The sequence below is a fragment of the Oncorhynchus mykiss genome, unplaced genomic scaffold (genome assembly GCF_057628025.1).
Source record: "Oncorhynchus mykiss isolate SJ-2025 unplaced genomic scaffold, ASM5762802v1 scaffold93, whole genome shotgun sequence".
Taxonomy (NCBI): domain Eukaryota; kingdom Metazoa; phylum Chordata; class Actinopteri; order Salmoniformes; family Salmonidae; genus Oncorhynchus; species Oncorhynchus mykiss.
Window position 1 is genome coordinate 2,144,599 of NW_028322092.1, and position 20,569 is coordinate 2,165,167.

Below are 20,569 nucleotides of genomic sequence, written 5' to 3' on the forward strand. Positions count from 1 at the left end.
AGGAAAGAAACCACTCAGGGATTTCACCATGAGGCCAATGGTGACTTTAAAACAGTTAATGAGTTTAATGACTGTGATAGGGGAAAACTGAGGATGGGATCGACAACATTGTAGTTACTCCACAACACTAACCTAATTTACAGAGGGAAAAGCAGGAAGTCTGTACAGAATAAAACATATTCCAAAACATGCTTCCTGTTTGCAACTAGGCACTAAAGTAATACTGCACAAAATGTGGCAAAGCAATTCACTTTTTGTTCTGAATAGAAAGTGTTATGTTTGGGGCAAATCCAATACAATACAACACTATTGTATATTATTGTACTATTGCACTATTGTACTATTGAGAGTACCACTCTCTGTATTTTCTTGCATAGTGGTGGCTGCATATTTATAAAAATATATGTATTTAACATTTATTTAACTAGGCAAATCAGTTAAGAACAAATTCTTATTTTACAATGGCGCACTATCCCGGACAATGCTGGGCCAATTGTTCACCACCCGAAGGGACTCCCAATCAAAGCCACATGTGATTCAGCCTGGATTCAACAAACAATAAAATCAGACAATGAATATCCCTTTGAGCATGGTGAAGTTCTTAATTACACTTTGGATGGTGTATCAATACACCCAGTCACTACCAAGAATTACAGGTATCACCTCTTGCACTGAGATGCAGTGGCTTAGATGGCTGTGCCACTCGGGAGCCTGAGTGTTTTGGGTGTGCTTGTAATCGTTAATGACTGGGAAGGTGGTCAGGATAAAAAAAATAAACAAATTGATTTAAGCGCAGGCAAAATCCTAGATGAAAACCTGGTTCAGTCTGATTTTCACCAGACAATGGTGAGATGAATTCACCTTTCAACAGGACAATGGTGAGATTAATTCACCTTCAACAGACAATGGTGAGATGAATTCACCTTTCAACAGGACAATGGTGAGATGAATTCACCTTCAACAGACAATGGTGAGATTAATTCACTTTCAACAGGACAATGGTGAGATGAATTCACTTTCAACAGGACAATGGTGAGATGAATTCACCTTCAACAGACAATGGTGAGATGAATTCACTTTAAACAGGACAATGGTGAGATGAATTTGCCTTTCACCAGACAATGGTGAGATGAATTCACCTTTCACCAGACAATGGTGAGATGAATTCAACTTTCAACAGACAATGGTGAGATGAATTCACCTTTCAACAGGACAATGGTGAGATTAATTCACCTTTCACCAGACAATGGTGAGATGAATTCACCTTTCAACAGACAATGGTGAGATAAATTCACCTTTCAACAGACAAGAACCTAAAACACCAGGATAATTCTACACTGGAGGTGATTACCAAAACGACAGTGAATGTTCCTGATTGGACGAGTTACAGTTTTTATAAAAATCTGCTTGAAAATCTATGGCCAGACTTGTAAACAGGTGTCTAGCAACGATAACAATTACAATTTAACAGATAATAATAATGGGTTGTTCAAAGCTCTTAGAGATTTACCCAGAAAGACTAACAGCTGTAATCAATCTTAGAGACTTACCCAGAAAGACTAACAGCTGTAATCAATCTTAGAGACTTACCCAGAAAGACTAACAGCTGTAATCAATCTTAGAGACTTACCCAGAAAGACTAACAGCTGTAATCAATCTTAGAGACTTACCCAGAAAGACTAACAGCTGTAATCAATCTTAGAGACTTACCCAGAAAGACTAACAGCTGTAATCGCTGCCAAAGGTGATTCTAACATGTATTGACTTAGGGTGTGTGAATTCTTATGTACATGAGATATTTCTGTATTTCATTTTCAATACATTTGCAAACATTTCTAAAAATACTTTTTTCTCCACTTTGTCATGACGGGGTATTGTGTGTAGATGGGTGAGAATAAAAATATATTTAATCCGTTTTGAATTCAGGCTGTAACACAACAACATGTGGAATAAGTCAAGAGGTACGAATACTCTCTGAAGGCACTGTATATTTAGGGTTCTGATGGGGTGTGACAGTGGAACTAAGCTCATGAGGCGTTTAGAAGTTATATTCTTCAACAATCAACGGGTACATACCATTCATTTATAAGTCCAAAAATGGATGTAGAAACAGCTGATTGTCCCTTTTTAAATTTATTCGGCTATGTATTTGTCATTACATTTCACGATTAAAAGGGCATGAGAGGAATAAGTTGTGTGTGATTTGTAAAACTACACCTGGAAATAAGGGAGAAGTTTTTAATATGAAATGAAATAAACATCAGAATTCAACAGCTCAAGCAGTAATCAAGTGGTTTAAATCAGATTATTTTCTTACATTTGAAAATCTCCAGAGAAAATGAACATAACAGTAATACAATAATACATGCATTGACCTTTATTGGATCTACTATTATTCATTCTATTGTATTGAAATCAGACATTTCAGAATTTGCTGGGAGAAGTAATCAACATGTCGACAATGACGAGCAGTTGACACCTGCAGACTAGAATCTAAAGACTAAGCATTCGTTTAAAGATTTCGGCATGATGAACGACACATTTAGCTTTCATTGTTTATTCCTATTCCAAGTACTCTGGTGCAACATTTGATACATTTTTATTATAGCCATACATTTTCTACTATTAATCTATTTTAATTTTAATTACTGTATCATGCTAGAATTATAATCAAACCATTCATGAGCTAAATTTAAGAAGTTGACTAGCTACTTGTATGCATATCATGTAGCCTCAAACCGCAATCGTTTTGTGTTTCAATTGCGCTTGATAAATGTACACCCATTTTGCTCTGAACACAATTCACTATATTTTATGAATGAGACGCGGCAAGGAAAGGGAACCGCGTACATGTATTGGTTTGGTCCCATCACGGGGGTGAGGGGGCGTGGTGTTTGATACCTAACCAGGAAATGACGACACCAGTTAACACGCGGAAGTTCTGTGTTAGTTGACGATGACGTTTGCCTGAGACAAAAATGTGCCTTGCTTCAGCTAACGGGATGAATTAACTAGTGTGCTACCGAAGAGATTCATTGAAAACTGCAGCAAACACGTAAGGGATATAATTGAGTGTAAGTAGAGACGGCAGTCGTATAAGCTTCGTTTATTTGGCTACTGAAATGGCTAGATATCTAGCTAGGCTCAGGTTAGGACTGGAGCTATCCAACTCAACTGTCATTTGGCTAGCCAACACTTTACCAGAATGCAACACGGACACCCGTTTATAATAGTCCAATAACTAATCAGCTAGCGAACTAACTCTAACCAACCTTATTAATTGGTGCTAACTAGGTAGATAACTAATGGTACGTGCCAGGCCAACAAGTTTGTTGAAACTTGCATGCTAATTGTGCTAGCCAGCTGGGTTGCATTGTATGGACCCCAATCAACAATATTAAGATGTCCTTTTTAAAGGCGCTTCATGGTCAATCCGATGTCTGCATTGGTCGTGCGGTATTTACGGTGATACGGTCTCTGCAGAAGTCATGGCGTTAATACTTGTTGCGCTTCGTAGAGCAGCTGTGTGGAAGGAAGATGTGAAGGAAGCGAGTTTGTGTTTATACAGGGACTTCCCGCCCTCACCTACAGTCAACCAATCATGTCAATGCGGAACTATACGGAGCCCTCCTCGTTGTTACGAGGTGGTGGCCTCTTCATGCCTCCAGAGGTTCAGCAACATGCGTCTCATCATCCATATTGCGCCTCCGACCACATTCCAGATCAAACATACATTGGATTTAATCCAGATGAAAGCGTCAGTACACATCAGATACACCCATAGAGATAGATAGACCAATCAACCTGCACATGTACTCTACTGTATGCTTATTGTTATTGTTGAATGTCTGGCTATTTTGACACTTGGTTATTGTTGTTACTGTTGTACCGTTGACAATTTTGATTCTCATTTTTATATTGTAAATATCCAAAATAAGCTTTGGCAATATGTACATTGTTACGTCATGCCAATTAAGCTAATTTAATTTAATTGATAGAGGAATCATCTATAAAAAAAAAATCTGTGCCCGCTGTAGCGTCAGTGACGGCAGCATCGGTAGCGCTATTGAGGCTACAGCTCATAGGAATCCCCACCCAGTTGACTACTTTAAAATGGCGGAAGTATGGTGGAAGCCCTTCATGGTGCTGCCCGTGCTTAAATGGCCCTTTGGCCACTAGAGGCCTCTATCATTCTCAATGGCTACACTATCTAGCTAGCTGCCAGGCTGTAGTGAGCTGTCACAGTTCACGTCAAATTGTATTTGTCTCATGCTTCGTAAACAACAGGTGTAAAACTAACCACGAGATAGTTACGGGTCCCTTTTCCAACAATGCAGAGTTAAAGATGACAAATACAAAAATAGTGACACGAGGAATAAATACTCAGTGAATAACAACGTTGATAAACTCTATAGTCTCAGTACGTAAGCAATGCAATCTAGCAAATCATCCACACTCAAGTCACATAGATTTGGATACATGAAAAGGCAAAACCACATGATGTTGTGTGAGGTGGTTCGCTGTAACTTTAATGTTGTCAAGTAAAGGACGATCTATAACACACATTACCATGTGACTGGTTCTACCAGTTCTCTACAGTCCTGCATCTCTAGCTAGGGCAGTTCGTTTGACTGGAGGGCTTTTTGAAGGGCTGTAGGCATGGCTAGCTAAGGATAGCCCTCGGTTACCAGATATGTTATTTGGCTAGCTAAGGATCGCCCTCGGTTACCAGATATGTTATTTGGCTGGCTAAGGATAGCCCTCGGTTACCAGATATGTTATTTGGCTAGCTAAGGATCGCCCTCGGTTACCAGATACGTTATTAGGCTAGCTAAGGATAGCCCTCGGTTACCAGATATGTTATTAGGCTAGCTAAGGATCACCCTCGGTTACCAGATATGTTATTTGGCTAGCTAAGGATCGCCCTCGGTTACCAGATATGTTATTTGGCTAGCTAAGGATAGCCCTCGGTTACCAGATATGTTATTTGGCTGGCTAAGGATAGCCCTCGGTTACCAGATATGTTATTTGGCTAGCTAAGGATCGCCCTCGGTTACCAGATACGTTATTAGGCTAGCTAAGGATAGCCCTCGGTTACCAGATATGTTATTAGGCTAGCTAAGGATCGCCCTCGGTTACCAGATATGTTATTTGGCTAGCTAAGGATCGCCCTCGGTTACCAGATATGTTATTTGGCCAGCTAAGGATAGCCCTCGGTTACCAGGTTTGTTATTTGGCTAGCTAAGGATAGCCCTCGGTTACCAGATATGTTATTTGGCCAGCTAAGGATAGCCCTCGGTTACCAGATATGTTATTTGGCTGGCTAAGGATAGCCCTCGGTTACCAGATATGTTATTTGGCCAGCTAAGGATAGCCCTCGGTTACCAGATATGTTATTTGGCCAACTAAGGATAGCCCTCGGTTACCAGATATGTTATTTGGCTAGCTAAGGATCGCCCTCGGTTACCAGATATGTTATTTGGCCAGCTAAGGATAGCCCTCGGTTACCAGGTATGTTATTTGGCTAGCTAAGGATAGCCCTCGGTTACCAGATATGTTATTTGGCCAGCTAAGGATAGCCCTCGGTTACCAGATATGTTATTTGGCCAGCTAAGGATAGCCCTCGGTTACCAGGTATGTTATTTGGCCAGCTAAGGATAGCCCTCGGTTACCAGGTATGTTATTTGGCTAGCTAAGGATAGCCCTCGGTTACCAGATATGTTATTTGGCCAGCTAAGGATAGCCCTCGGTTACCAGGTATGTTATTTGGCTAGCTAAGGATAGCCCTCGGTTACCAGGTATGTTATTTGGCCAGCTAAGGATAGCCCTCGGTTACCAGGTATGTTATTTGGCTAGCTAAGGATATCCCTCGGTTACCAGGTATGTTATTTGGCCAGCTAAGGATATCCCTCGGTTACCAGGTATGTTATTTGGCTAGCTAAGGATAGCCCTCGGTTACCAGATATGTTATTTGGCCAGCTAAGGATAGCCCTCGGTTACCAGGTATGTTATTTGGCCAGCTAAGGATAGCCCTCGGTTACCAGGTATGTTATTTGGCCAGCTAAGGATAGCCCTCGGTTACCAGATATGTTATTTGGCCAGCTAAGGATAGCCCTCGGTTACCAGGTATGTTATTTGGCTAGCTAAGGGTAGCCCTCGGTTACCAGGTATGTTATTTGGCCAGCTAAGGATAGCCCTCGGTTACCAGATATGTTATTTGGCCAGCTAAGGATAGCCCTCGGTTACCAGATATGTTATTTGGCCAGCTAAGGATAGCCCTCGGTTACCAGGTATGTTATTTGGCCAGCTAAGGATAGCCCTCGGTTACCAGGTATGTTATTTGGCTAGCTAAGGATAGCCCTCGGTTACCAGGTATGTTATTTGGCCAGCTAAGGATAGCCCTCGGTTACCAGGTATGTTATTTGGCCAGCTAAGGATAGCCCTCGGTTACCAGATATGTTATTTGGCCAGCTAAGGATAGCCCTCGGTTACCAGGTATGTTATTTGGCTAGCTAAGGATAGCCCTCGGTTACCAGGTATGTTATTTGGCTAGCTAAGGATAGCCCTCGGTTACCAGATATGTTATTTGGCTAGCTAAGGATCGCCCTCGGTTACCAGATATGTTATTTGGCTAGCTAAGGATCGCCCTCGGTTACCAGGTATGTTATTTGGCTAGCTAAGGATCGCCCTCGGTTACCTGATATGTTATTTGGCTAGCTAAGGATAGCCCTCGGTTACCAGGTATGTTATTTGGCCAGCTAAGGATAGCCCTCGGTTACCAGATATGTTATTTGGCTAGCTAAGGATAGCCCTCGGTTACCAGGTATGTTATTTGGCTAGCTAAGGATAGCCCTCGGTTACCAGATATGTTATTTGGCCAGCTAAGGATAGCCCTCGGTTACCAGATATGTTATTTGGCTAGCTAAGGATCGCCCTCGGTTACCTGATATGTTATTTGGCTAGCTAAGGATAGCCCTCGGTTACCAGGTATGTTATTTGGCTAGCTAAGGATAGCCCTCGGTTACCAGGTATGTTATTTGGCTAGCTAAGGATAGCCCTCGGTTACCAGATATGTTATTTGGCCAGCTAAGGATAGCCCTCGGTTACCAGATATGTTATTTGGCTAGCTAAGGATCGCCCTCGGTTACCTGATATGTTATTTGGCTAGCTAAGGATAGCCCTCGGTTACCAGGTATGTTATTTGGCTAGCTAAGGATAGCCCTCGGTTACCAGGTATGTTATTTGGCTAGCTAAGGATAGCCCTCGGTTACCAGGTATGTTATTTGGCTAGCTAAGGGTAGCCCTCGGTTACCAGGTATGTTATTTGGCTAGCTAAGGATAGCCCTCGGTTACCAGGTATGTTATTTGGCCAGCTAAGAATAGCCCTCGGTTACCAGATATGTTATTTGGCTAGCTAAGGATAGCCCTCGGTTACCAGATATGTTATTTGGCTGGCTAAGGATAGCCCTCGGTTACCAGATATGTTATTTGGCTAGCTAAGGATCGCCCTCGGTTACCAGATACGTTATTAGGCTAGCTAAGGATAGCCCTCGGTTACCAGATATGTTATTTGGCTAGCTCAACTTGCTTCATTGAACCTCTTTTTTTTTTAAACTATGTGTTGTGACTTGGAATGACTCCTCTCCTTTCTTCCCTATTGTGTTTGTGGTCCAGGACAGAGGCAGGATGTTGGAGTCCTATGTCACGCCCCTGTTGATGACCTACGTGAACAAATACATCAAGAACCTGAAGCCCTCTGACCTGCAGCTGTCGCTATGGGGAGGAGACGTAGTACTGAGCAAGCTGGAACTGAAGCTGGATGTCCTGGAGCAGGTATGAATTCATCCTGGAATTAAACTGGAATAAAGCGTATTAACACTGTAATAACCTGGTAATAACACAGTAATAACACGGTAATAACCTGGTATTAACCTGGTATTAACACAGTATTAACACGGTATTAACACTGTAATAACCTGGTATTAACACAGTAATAACACGGTAATAACCTGGTATTAACACTGTAATAACACGGTATTAACACTAATACCCCTGTAATAACCTAGTATTAACACTGTAATAACACGGTAATAACCTGGTATTAACACTGTAATAACACGGTATTAACACTAATACCACTGTAATACCCCTGTAATAACACGGTAATACCCCTGTAATAACACAGTAATACCCCTGTAATACCCCTGTAATACCCCTGTAATACCCCTGTAATACCCCTGTAATACCCCTGTAATACCCCTGTAATACCACTGTAATACCACTGTAATACCACTGTAATACCACTGTAATACCACTGTAATAACACTGTAATAACACTGTAATAACACTGTAATAACATGGTAATACCCCTGTAATACCACGGTAATAACCTAGTATTAACACTGTAATAACCCTGTAATAACCCTGTAATAACCCTGTAATAACCCGGTATTAACACTTCAATGTCCAGGAATAACTCTTAGTAATGCTATTGACTTTGTATCTGCTCTTTTCCTGAGGTAACTTTATGAATGCAGGTCATGTCAGTCTCTATTGGAGTCTGCTCTTTTCCTGGGGTAACTTTATGAATGGAGTTCAGGTCAGTCTCAATTGGAGTCTGCTCTTTTCCTGAGGTAACTTTATGAATGGAGGTCAGGTCAGTCTCAATTGGAGTCTGCTCTTTTCCTGAGGTAACTTTATGAATGGAGGTCAGGTCAGTCTCAATTGGAGTCTGCTCTTTTCCTGAGGTAACTTTATGAATGGAGGTCAGGTCAGTCTCAATTGGAGTCTGCTCTTTTCCTGAGGTAACTTTATGAATGGAGGTCAGGTCAGTCTCTATTGGAGTCTGCTCTTTTCCTGAGGTAACTTTATGAATGGAGGTCAGGTCAGTCTCTATTGGAGTCTGCTCTTTTCCTGAGGTAACTTTATGAATGGAGGTCAGGTCAGTCTCGATTGGAGTCTGCTCTTTTCCTGGGGTAACTTTATGAATGGAGGTCAGGTCAGTCTCTATTGGAGTCTGCTCTTTTCCTGGGGTAACTTTATGAATGGAGGTCAGGTCAGTCTCTATTGGAGTCTGCTCTTTTCCTGAGGTAACTTTATGAATGGAGGTCAGGTCAGTCTCTATTGGAGTCTGCTCTTTTCCTGAGGTAACTTTATGAATGGAGGTCAGGTCAGTCTCAATTGGAGTCTGCTCTTTTCCCACAAGAGGTCACTTGTTCCATCGTCCGGTGGCTAGACGTGTGTCACCCTGCCACCTGTCTGTCTGTTCCTGCTCAATAGTGACACCCAGGGACAGGGACGGGGATCCCTCCAGTGCTGATGTCAAACAGTCTGTGTCCAGTGATTGATGACGCGGCTGTAACTCAATGTGGATTTTAGTGATCACTTTAGGTAGCCTAGTGGTTAGAGAAGGGGGGGCAGGTAGTCTAGTGGTTAGAGGGGGGGGCAGGTAGTCTAGTGGTTAGAGGAGGGAGGCAGGTAGCCTAGTGGTTAGAGAAGGGGGGGCAGGTAGTCTAGTGGTTAGAGGGGGGGGCAGGTAGTCTAGTGGTTAGAGGAGGGAGGCAGGTAGCCTAGTGGTTAGAGGAGGGAGGCAGGTAGCCTAGTGGTTAGAGGGGGGAGGCAGGTAGCCTAGTGGTTAGAGGGGGGGGGGCAGGTAGCCTTGTGGTTAGAGGGGGGAGGCAGGTAGCCTAGTGGTTAGAGGGGGAGGCAGGTAGCCTAGTGGTTAGAGAGGGAGGCAGGTAGCCTAGTGGTTAGAGGGGGGATGCAGGTAGCCTAGTGGTTAGAGGGGGGGAGGCAGGTAGCCTAGTGGTTAGAGGGGGGAGGCAGGTAGCCTTGTGGTTAGAGGGGGGAGGCAGGTAGCCTAGTGGTTAGAGGGGGGGGGGCAGGTAGCCTTGTGGTTAGAGGGGGAGGCAGGTAGCCTAGTGGTTAGAGGGGGAGGCAGGTAGCCTAGTGGTTAGAGGGGGGATGCAGGTAGCCTAGTGGTTAGAGGGGGGGAGGCAGGTAGCCTAGTGGTTAGAGGGGGGAGGCAGGTAGCCTTGTGGTTAGAGGGGGAGGCAGGTAGCCTAGTGGTTAGAGGGGGGAGGCAGGTAGCCTAGTGGTTAGAGGGGGGGGGGGGGCAGGTAGCCTAGTGGTTAGAGAGGGGGGATGCAGGTAGCCTAGTGGTTAGAGGGGGGGAGGCAGGTAGCCTAGTGGTTAGAGAGGGGGGAGGCAGGTAGTCTAGTGGTTAGAGGGGGGGAGGCAGGTAGCCTAGTGGTTAGAGAGGGGGGTGTCAGGTAGCCTAGTGGTTAGAGAGGGGGGAGGCAGGTAGCCTAGTGGTTAGAGAGGGGGGAGGCAGGTAGCCTAGTGGTTAGAGAGGGGGGAGGCAGGTAGCCTAGTGGTTAGAGAGGGGGGAGGCAGGTAGCCTAGTGGTTAGAGAGGGGGGAGGCAGGTAGCCTAGTGGTTAGAGAGGGGGGAGGCAGGTAGCCTAGTGGTTAGAGAGGGGGGAGGCAGGTAGCCTAGTGGTTAGAGAGGGGGGAGGCAGGTAGCCTAGTGGTTAGAGAGGGGGGAGGCAGGTAGCCTAGTGGTTAGAGAGGGGGGAGGCAGGTAGCCTAGTGGTTAGAGAGGGGGGAGGCAGGTAGCCTAGTGGTTAGAGAGGGGGGAGGCAGGTAGCCTAGTGGTTAGAGAGGGGGGAGGCAGGTAGTCTAGTGGTTAGAGAGGGGGGAGTCAGGTAGCCTAGTGGTTAGAGAGGGGGGAGTCAGGTAGCCTAGTGGTTAGAGGGGGGAGGCAGGTAGCCTAGTGGTTAGAGAGGGGGGAGGCAGGTAGCCTAGTGGTTAGAGAGGGGGGGGGGGCAGGTAGTCTAGTGGTTAGATGGGGAGGCAGGTAGCCTAGTGGTTAGAGTGGGGAGGCAGGTAGTCTAGTGGTTAGAGTGTTGGGTTGGTAACCGAAAGGTTGCTGGATCGAATCCCCGAGCTGACAAGGTAGAAATCTGTTCTGTCCCCGAACAAGGCTGCTAACCCACAATTCCCTGTTAGGCCGTCATTGTAAATAATATATTTTTCTTAACTGACATGCCTAAAGGTTAAATAACAATATAAAACCCAGAATGACATCAGGGCCTAAAGGTCTGAATATGGTCCCCAATCCAATTTATATACAGAAGGTTTCCTGTTGACTTCTTCTTGTTCAGAAGTTAGAGGAGATCGTACCCTCATGTCTGGTCAGTTGTCCACAGATGATCTCCTGTAGAGATCGTACCCTCATGTCTGGTCAGTTGTCCACAGATGATCTCCTGTAGAGATCGTACCCTCATATCTTGACCCCACAACCCAAAGCATTGCCAGACCCAGGCTCCAACCCACTGAGCCAATGCAGTGAATTCATTTAATTGTATTCCCTGTTTCTAGGAGCTGAAACTGCCCTTTACCTTCCTGAGCGGTCACATCCATGAGTTGCGTATCCACGTACCCTGGACCAAACTGGGCTCCGAGGCCGTGGTCATCACCATTAACACAATGGAGTGCATCCTCAAACTGAAGGACGGAGCGCAGGTTAGTACCGCTGGGTTTGACGTTTATACAGGAGCCCACTGATGATCGGTGCACTGCAGACAAGTGCAGTACTCCAATTTAGTGCATACTGTCATGGCATTCCGAAGCTGGTGTGTATTTCTGAGACCTTACAGTCTTGCTGTATCACTGAAAGAAGTTCAAGCCTTCCTCGATATCTTAAGGGGAGAGGTTTTTACATGACCCAAGTTAGAATCTCTGTCATATAACGTTCCACAGGAATAGACTTGGTTTAAAACGTGTTGTTGGTTTCTTCCCGATCCAACTTCCTTTCTAGACTCCTCTACCCAGAACCCCCTCTGTCTCCTCAGCAGTCCAACAGGACCATGACTCAGTTCATCACATTCTAGACACCTCTACCCAGAACCCCCTCTGTCTCCTCAGCACATTCTAGACTCCTCTACCCAGAACCCTCTCTGTCTCCGCAGCAGTCCAAACAGCCCGTGACTCAGTTCACCACATTCTAGACTCCTTTACCCAGAACCCCCTCTGTCTCCGCAGCAGTCCAAACAGCCCATGACTCAGTTCACCACATTCTAGACTCCTTTACCCAGAACCCCCTCTGTCTCCGCAGCAGTCCAACAGCCCCATGGCTCAGTTCACCACATTCTAGACTCCTCTACCCAGAACCCACTCTGTCCCCTCAGCAGTCCAACAGCCCCATGGCTCAGTTCACCACATTCTAGACTCCTCTACCCAGAACCCACTCTGTCCCCTCAGCACATTCTAGACTCCTCTACCCAGAACCCACTCTGTCCCCTCAGCAGTCCAACAGCCCCATGGCTCAGTTCACCTCTTTCTTCGTGTTGGCTTAGGGTCTCAGACAGGTTGGCTTAGGGTCTCAGACAGGTTGGCTTAGGGTCTCAGACAGGTTGGCTTAGGGTCTCAGACAGGTTGGCTTAGGGTCTCAGACAGGTTGGCTTAGGGTCTCAGACAGGTTGGCTTAGGGTCTCAGTCAGGTTGGCTTAGGGTCTCAGACAGGTTGGCTTAGGGTCTCAGACAGGTTGGCTTAGGGTCTCAGACAGGTTGGCTTAGGGTCTCAGACAGGTTGGCTTAGGGTCTCAGACAGGTTGGCTTAGGGTCTCAGACAGGTTGGCTTAGGGTCTCAGACAGGTTGGCTTAGGGTCTCAGACAGGTTGGCTTAGGGTCTCAGTCAGGTTGGCTTAGGGTCTCAGACAGGTTGGCTTAGGGTCTCAGTCAGGGTGCTCATTTGGACTCATTTTGACACATCGTTTCTTCGTCTTGCGTCTCCAATTCTAAGGTCTGCGTCTCCAATTGGTTTGCATGTCTAATGAGCGTCCGTAGAGCCGATTTAACCACAGTGCCTCAGAGAGGCAGATTAAAGCTGACTGGAATCACAGCCTGTTGGTACCGTTAAAAGTAACTAACTCTCAGTAGGGCTGAGTGATGTCAACTAACTCTCAGCAGGGCTGAGCGATGTCAACTAACTCCCTGGTTGTTTTTAGAGCAGGGCTGAGTGATGTCAACTAACTCCCTGGTTGTTTTTAGAGCAGGGCTGAGCGATGTCAACTAACTCCCTGGTTGTTTTTAGAGCAGGGCTGAATGATGTCAACTAACTCCCTGGTTGTTTTTAGAGCAGGGCTGAATGATGTCAACTAACTCCCAGGCTGTTTTTAGAGCAGGGCTGAGTGATGTCAACTAACTCTCAGGTTGTTTTTAGAGCAGGGCTGAATGATGTCAACTAACTCCCAGGCTGTTTTTAGAGCAGGGCCGAGTGATGTCAACTAACTCCCTGGCTGTTTTTAGAGCAGGGCTGAGTGATGTCAACTAACTCCCAGCAGGGCTGAGTGACGTCATGGTCTCTGTACAGTTGCTTTGTTATATTCTCGTCAGGTTTTCTAGAAGCTGTTGGGGGGGGGGGGGAATGAAAGCGGCGTTGGCCGCTGCTTTAAAGGAGCTCTTCAATGACGAGCACATTGGGGAACTGGAGGATGACCGTGTCCTCCCGTGTTATTCACCCTGCCAGAAGGAAACATTCTGCATGTGGCTGGGTTTATTTCAACCAGGTCTTAGCATCAGGCAGAGAGATCAGTAGTGTTTTAATGTCTCTGTACATGTGTCTGGGTTTATTTCAACCAGGTCTTAGCATCAGGCAGAGAGATCAGTAGTGTTTTAATGTCTCTGTACATGTGACTGGGTTTATTTCAACCAGGTCTTAGCATCAGGCAGAGAGATCAGTAGTGTTTTAATGTCTCTGTACATGTGACTGGGTTTATTTCAACCAGTCAGGTCTTAGCATGAGGCAGAGAGATCAGTAGTGTTTTAATGTCTCTGTACATGTGTCTGGGTTTATTTCAACCAGGTCTTAGCATCAGGCAGAGAGATCAGTAGTGTTTTAATGTCTCTGTAAATGTGTCTGGGTTTATTTAGACCAGGTCTTAGCATCAGGCAGAGAGATCAGTAGTGTTTTAATGTCTCTGTACATGTGTCTGGGTTTATTTCAACCAGTCAGGTCTTAGCATCAGGCAGAGAGATCAGTAGTTTTTTAATGTCTCTGTACATGTGGCTGGGTTTATTTCGACCAGGTCTTAGCATGAGGCAGAGAGATCAGTAGTGTTTTAATGTCTCTGTACATGTGGCTGGGTTTATTTCAACCAGGTCTTAGCATCAGGCAGAGAGATCAGTAGTTTAATGTCTCTGTACATGTGTCTGGGTTTATTTAGACCAGGTCTTAGCATCAGGCAGAGAGATCAGTAGTGTTTTAATGTCTCTGTAAATGTGTCTGGGTTTATTTCTTAGCATCAGGCAGAGAGATCAGTAGTTTTAGTAGTAAACGGCTGTTTTAAAAAAAATAAGTGTTTGTCTTTTGTGAGTTCGGTCGTACAACTTCAAGCCGACACAATTGCTCACACTGCTCTGCAAATGTACTTTTCAGAACGAGGACTGATCGCCAGTGACCAGAAATATTCAGAGAACGTCTGGGATTATAGTGTTGCTGGTTAGGCCTAATTCTAACACTGGTATTTTTACTATTGAACCGTAAAATGTCTTTGGCAAGTGACTAAAACTGCAGTTGAAAGCTGTGTATTGTTAGTCAGTAGTGACATTTTTACTGGGCTCACTTATTACATGAACTGTGCCTTCCAAATGGCACCCTATTCCCTACATAGTGCTGTACTTTTAATCAGAGCCTTGGTCTAAAGTAGTGCACTACATAGGGGAAGAGGGTTCCATTTGGTCCTGGTCTAAAGTAGTGCACTACATAGGGGAAGAGGATTCCATTTGGTCCTGGTCTAAAGTAGTGCACTACATAGGGGAAGAGGGTTGCATTTGGTCCTGGTCTAAAGTAGTGCACTACATAGGGGAAGAGGGTTCCATTTGGTCCTGGTCTAAAGTAGTGCACTACATAGGGGAAGAGGGTTCCATTTGGTCCTGGTCTAAAGTAGTGCACTACATAGGGGAATAGGGTTCCATTTGGTCCTGGTCTATAGTAGTGCACTACATAGGGGAAGAGGGTTCCATTGGGTCCTGGTCTAAACTAGTGCACTACATAGGGAAAGAGGGTTCCATTTGGTCCTGGTCTAAAGTAGTGCACTACATAGGGGAATAGGGTTCCATTTGGTCCTGGTCTAAAGTAGTGCACTACATAGGGGAAGAGCGTTCCATTTGGTCCTGGTCTAAAGTAGTGCACTACATAGGGGAAGAGGGTTCCATTTGGTCCTGGTCTAAAGTAGTGCACTACATAGGGAAAGAGGGTACCATTTGAGCCTCAACCAAAGATCATGGTTGTCAAGACAGTCCCCCTTCTCTCTCTACTGGCCCAAGCTGCATGTCTGACAGGAAGAAGGAATTATGTCCTTGTAGTTGGTCGGTATTAGAGGCAGTGATTATGTCCTTGGTCGGTATTAGAGGCAGTGATTATGTCCTTGGTCGGTATTAGAGGTAGTGATTATGTCCTTGGTCGGTATTAGAGGCAGTGATTATGTCCTTGTAGTTGGTCAGTATTAGAGGCAGTGATTATGTCCTTGTAGTTGGTCGGTATTAGAGGCAGTGATTATGTCCTTGGTCGGTATTAGAGGTAGTGATTATGTCCTTGGTCGGTATTAGAGGCAGTGATTATGTCCTTGGTCGGTATTAGAGGCAGTGATTATGTCCTTGGTCGGTATTAGAGGTAGTGATTATGTCCTTGTAGTTGGTCGGTATTAGAGGTAGTGATTATGTCCTTGTAGTTGGTCGGTATTAGAGGCAGTGATTATGTCCTTGGTCGGTATTAGAGGCAGTGATTATGTCCTTGTAGTTGGTCGGTATTAGAGGCAGTGATTATGTCCTTGGTCGGTATTAGAGGCAGTGATTATGTCCTTGTAGTTGGTCGGTATTAGAGGCAGTGATTATGTCCTTGTAGTTGGTCGGTATTAGAGGCAGTGATTATGTCCTTGTAGTTGGTCGGTATTAGAGGCAGTGATTATGTCCTTGGTCGGTATTAGAGGCAGTGATTATGTCCTTGGTCGGTATTAGAGGTAGTGATTATGTCCTTGTAGTTGGTTCTGTATTAGAGGCAGTGATTATGTCCTTGTAGTTGGTCGGTATTAGAGGCAGTGATTATGTCCTTGGTCGGTATTAGAGGCAGTGATTATGTCCTTGGTCGGTATTAGAGGCAGTGATTATGTCCTTGGTCGGTATTAGAGGCAGTGATTATGTCCTTGTAGTTGGTCGGTATTAGAGGCAGTGATTATGTCCTTGTAGTTGGTCGGTATTAGAGGCAGTGATTATGTCCTTGGTTGGTACTAGAGGCAGTGATTATGTCCTTGGTCGGTATTAGAGGCAGTGATTATGTCCTTGGTCGGTATTAGAGGCAGTGACTATGTCCTTGTAGTTGGTCGGTATTAGAGGCAGTGACTATGTCCTTGTAGTTAGTCGGTATTAGAGGCAGTGATTATGTCCTTGTAGTTGGTCGGTATTAGAGGCAGTGATTATGTCCTTGTAGTTGGTCAGTATTAGAGGCAGTGATTATGTCCTTGTAGTTGGTCGGTATTAGAGGCAGTGATTATGTCCTTGTAGTTGGTCGGTATTAGAGGCAGTGATTATGCCCTTGTAGTTGGTCGGTATTAGAGGCAGTGATTATGTCCTTGGTCGGTATTAGAGGTAGTGATTATGTCCTTGGTCGGTATTAGAGGTAGTGATTATGTCCTTGTAGTTGGTCGGTATTAGAGGCAGTGACTATGTCCTTGGTCGGTATTAGAGGTAGTGATTATGTCCTTGGTCAGTATTAGAGGCAGTGATTATGTCCTTGTAGTTGGTCGGTATTAGAGGCAGTGACTATGTCCTTGTAGTTGGTCGGTATTAGAGGCAGTGATTATGTCCTTGGTTGGTATTAGAGGCAGTGATTATGTCCTTGGTTGGTATTAGAGGCAGTGATTATGTCCTTGGTCGGTATTAGAGGCAGTGATTATGTCCTTGGTCGGTATTAGAGGTACTGATTATGTCCTTGTAGTTGGTCGGTATTAGAGGTAGTGATTATGTCCTTGTAGTTGGTCGGTATTAGAGGCAGTGATTATGTCCTTGGTCGGTATTAGAGGCAGTGATTATGTCCTTGTAGTTGGTCGATATTAGAGGCAGTGATTATGTCCTTGTAGTTGGTCGGTATTAGAGGCAGTGATTATGTCCTTGGTCGGTATTAGAGGCAGTGATTATGTCCTTGTAGTTGGTCGGTATTAGAGGCAGTGATTATGTCCTTGTAGTTGGTCGGTATTAGAGGCAGTGATTATGTCCTTGTAGTTGGTCGGTATTAGAGGCAGTGATTATGTCCTTGTAGTTGGTCAGTATTAGAGGCAGTGATTATGTCCTTGTAGTTGGTCGGTATTAGAGGCAGTGATTATGTCCTTGTAGTTGGTCGGTATTAGAGGCAGTGATTATGCCCTTGTAGTTGGTCGGTATTAGAGGCAGTGATTATGTCCTTGGTCGGTATTAGAGGTAGTGATTATGTCCTTGGTCGGTATTAGAGGTAGTGATTATGTCCTTGTAGTTGGTTCTGTATTAGAGGCAGTGATTATGTCCTTGTAGTTGGTCGGTATTAGAGGCAGTGATTATGTCCTTGGTCGGTATTAGAGGCAGTGATTATGTCCTTGGTCGGTATTAGAGGCAGTGATTATGTCCTTGGTCGGTATTAGAGGCAGTGATTATGTCCTTGTAGTTGGTCGGTATTAGAGGCAGTGATTATGTCCTTGTAGTTGGTCGGTATTAGAGGCAGTGATTATGTCCTTGGTTGGTACTAGAGGCAGTGATTATGTCCTTGTAGTTGGTCGGTATTAGAGGCAGTGATTATGTCCTTGGTTGGTACTAGAGGCAGTGATTATGTCCTTGTAGTTGGTCGGTATTAGAGGCAGTGATTATGTCCTTGTAGTTGGTCGGTATTAGAGGCAGTGACTATGTCCTTGGTCGGTATTAGAGGCAGTGACTATGTCCTTGGTCGGTATTAGAGGCAGTGATTATGTCCTTGGTCGGTATTAGAGGCAGTGATTATGTCCTTGTAGTTGGTCGGTATTAGAGGCAGTGATTATGTCCTTGGTCGGTATTAGAGGCAGTGATTATGTCCTTGTAGTTGGTCGGTATTAGAGGCAGTGATTATGTCTTTGGTCGGTATTAGAGGCAGTGATTATGTCCTTGTAGTTGGTCAGTATTAGAGGCAGTGACTATGTCCTTGGTCGGTATTAGAGGCAGTGATTATGTCCTTGGTCGGTATTAGAGGCAGTGATTATGTCCTTGGTCGGTATTAGAGGCAGTGATTATGTCCTTGTAGTTGGTCGGTATTAGAGGCAGTGACTATGTCCTTGGTCGGTATTAGAGGCAGTGATTATGTCCTTGGTCGGTATTAGAGGTAGTGATTATGTCCTTGGTCGGTATTAGAGGCAGTGATTATGTCCTTGGTCGGTATTAGAGGCAGTGATTATGTCCTTGTAGTTGGTCGGTATTAGAGGCAGTGATTATGTCCTTGGTCGGTATTAGAGGCAGTGATTATGTCCTTGTAGTTGGTCGGTATCAGAGGCTGTGAAAACCTACTTTGAGTCTTAGCAGCACCACCACTGAAACTGAACCAGAATCTGAGAACGATTACCCCCAAAATAAATATTTATAATTTATTTAGGTTTGATTTATAAATATTTTGATCGTGGGGAAAGTGTAGTATGAAAGACATTTTTGTGAGATTTATTTGTGCTGAAGAGTCTGGCTGTGGTCGTACCTATTCTATACCACCCATGCTGTTGCCAAGTAGAAAGGCAAGCTGGCCGTGTGGAGCTCAGAGAGCTGCCTATGTACCTAATGGCTTCCTATTCCCTATGTAGTACACTGCTGTTAACCAGAGGCCTATGAGCCCTATGAAGATGGTAGGGTTCCAATTGGCCCTCGGCCCCCCCCCCCCCTCCTCCTGTATGGAGTGTCTCAAGGCCAGATGTCCCCGTCACTAGAAACACATTGCAAGGGAAGTCAATTACACCTAATTATGTAGACTTCAGGCTAAAGACTCGGGGAACACATGAGCTTGAGCAGGCCAGAACTAATGTTAAATATCGTAGCATGTAGCTGGCTACTGCTGCAGAGATCGTATTTCCAGCCCTGTGGAAAGACTGGGGTCCGTACACAGCTCAGGGTCACGGCCAAGCAGTGGAATGTACTCTCATGTACAACTACTATTCTCAAAACAAGTATTTGTTACAGATGTTTTTCCTAAAGGTTCCCCCCCCCCCCGGTCAAGAAAATGATTTTTTTGGGGTGAAAATTGCAAATGACGTTTGGACAAATTTTATTCAATGTTATTCTCACCCAGGAGACACACAATTTGGAGCCAAGCCAGACTTCCAACAGAAGTCCTGCTAGGCAGCGGGAGGAATTGAAATGAGCTGTCTGGAGGGCCCAGGGTACTTCTCTCCTATTTGAGGGGGAGGTAGGAGGGCTCTTTCAGTTCGGGAGGAATTGAAATGAGCTGTCTGGAGGGCCTAGGGTACTTCTCTCCTATTTGAGGGGGAGGTAGGAGGGCCCTTTCAGTTCGGGAGGAATTGAAATGAGCTGTCTGGAGGGCCCAGGGTACTTCTCTCCTATTTGAGGGGGAGGCAGTTCTGACGCCAGCCTAATGGACACAGCCTTTTCTTATCCTGTTGCTTTGTGACATGTAATGGCCATATATTACATGGTACTGATAAAGGTATTTATTTAACTACTCATTAAAAGGATGTCAGTGGCACCCTCCTAGAGCTCAGTACCACCCGTCACTGGGAGGTACCTGGAGGGGCTTCCTACTGGTCCTCCTCAACCTGGAGGGGCTTCCTACTGGTCCTCCTCAACCTGGAGGGGGAGGGGCTTCCTACTGGTCCTCCTCAACCTGGAGGGGCGTCCTACTGGTCCTCCTCAACCTGGAGGGGCGTCCTACTGGTCCTCCTCAACCTGGAGGGGCTTCCTACTGGTCCTACTCAACCTGGAGGGGCTTCCTACTGGTCCTCCTCAACCTGGAGGGGCGTCCTACTGGTCCTCCTCAACCTGGAGGGGCGTCCTACTGGTCCTCCTCAACCTGGAGGGGCGTCCTACTGGTCCTCCTCAACCTGGAGGGGCTTCCTACTGGTCCTCCTCAACCTGGAGGGGCTTCCTACTGGTCCTCCTCAACCTGGAGGGGCTTCCTACTAGTCCATACTGCTGTATATATAGTGTATGAAGGGGTGTCCTGTATATATAGTGGATGAAGGGGTGTCATCATACTGCTGTATATATAGTGTATGAAGGGGTGTCCTCATACTGCTGTATATATATAGTGGATGAAGGGGTGTCCTGTATACATAGTATATGAAGGGGTGTCCTCATACTGCTGTATATATAGTGGATGAAGGGGTGTCCTCATACTGCTGTATATATAGTGTATGAAGGGGTGTCCTCATACTGCTGTATATATATATAGTGGATGAAGGGGTGTCCTCATACTGCTGTATATATAGTGTATGAAGGGGTGTCCTCATACTGCTGTATATATATAGTGGATGAAGGGGTGTCCTGTATACATAGTATATGAAGGGGTGTCCTCA

The 20,569-nt window shown here is 45.3% G+C and overlaps 1 protein-coding gene across 1 annotated transcript in view; it reads left to right on the forward strand.

The window, feature by feature from the left end:
- Nucleotides 1–2,903: 2,903 nt before the first annotated feature.
- Nucleotides 2,904–20,569, forward strand: part of LOC110513475 (intermembrane lipid transfer protein VPS13B) — a gene marked incomplete at its 3' end in the record, with an annotated part of 690,119 nt that continues 672,453 nt past the window's right edge. Inside the window, 3 exon segments of the mRNA XM_090228566.1 lie at nt 2,904–3,074; nt 7,675–7,833; nt 11,382–11,525. Of these exon segments, the coding sequence (XP_090084692.1) occupies nt 7,687–7,833; nt 11,382–11,525 (291 nt within the window).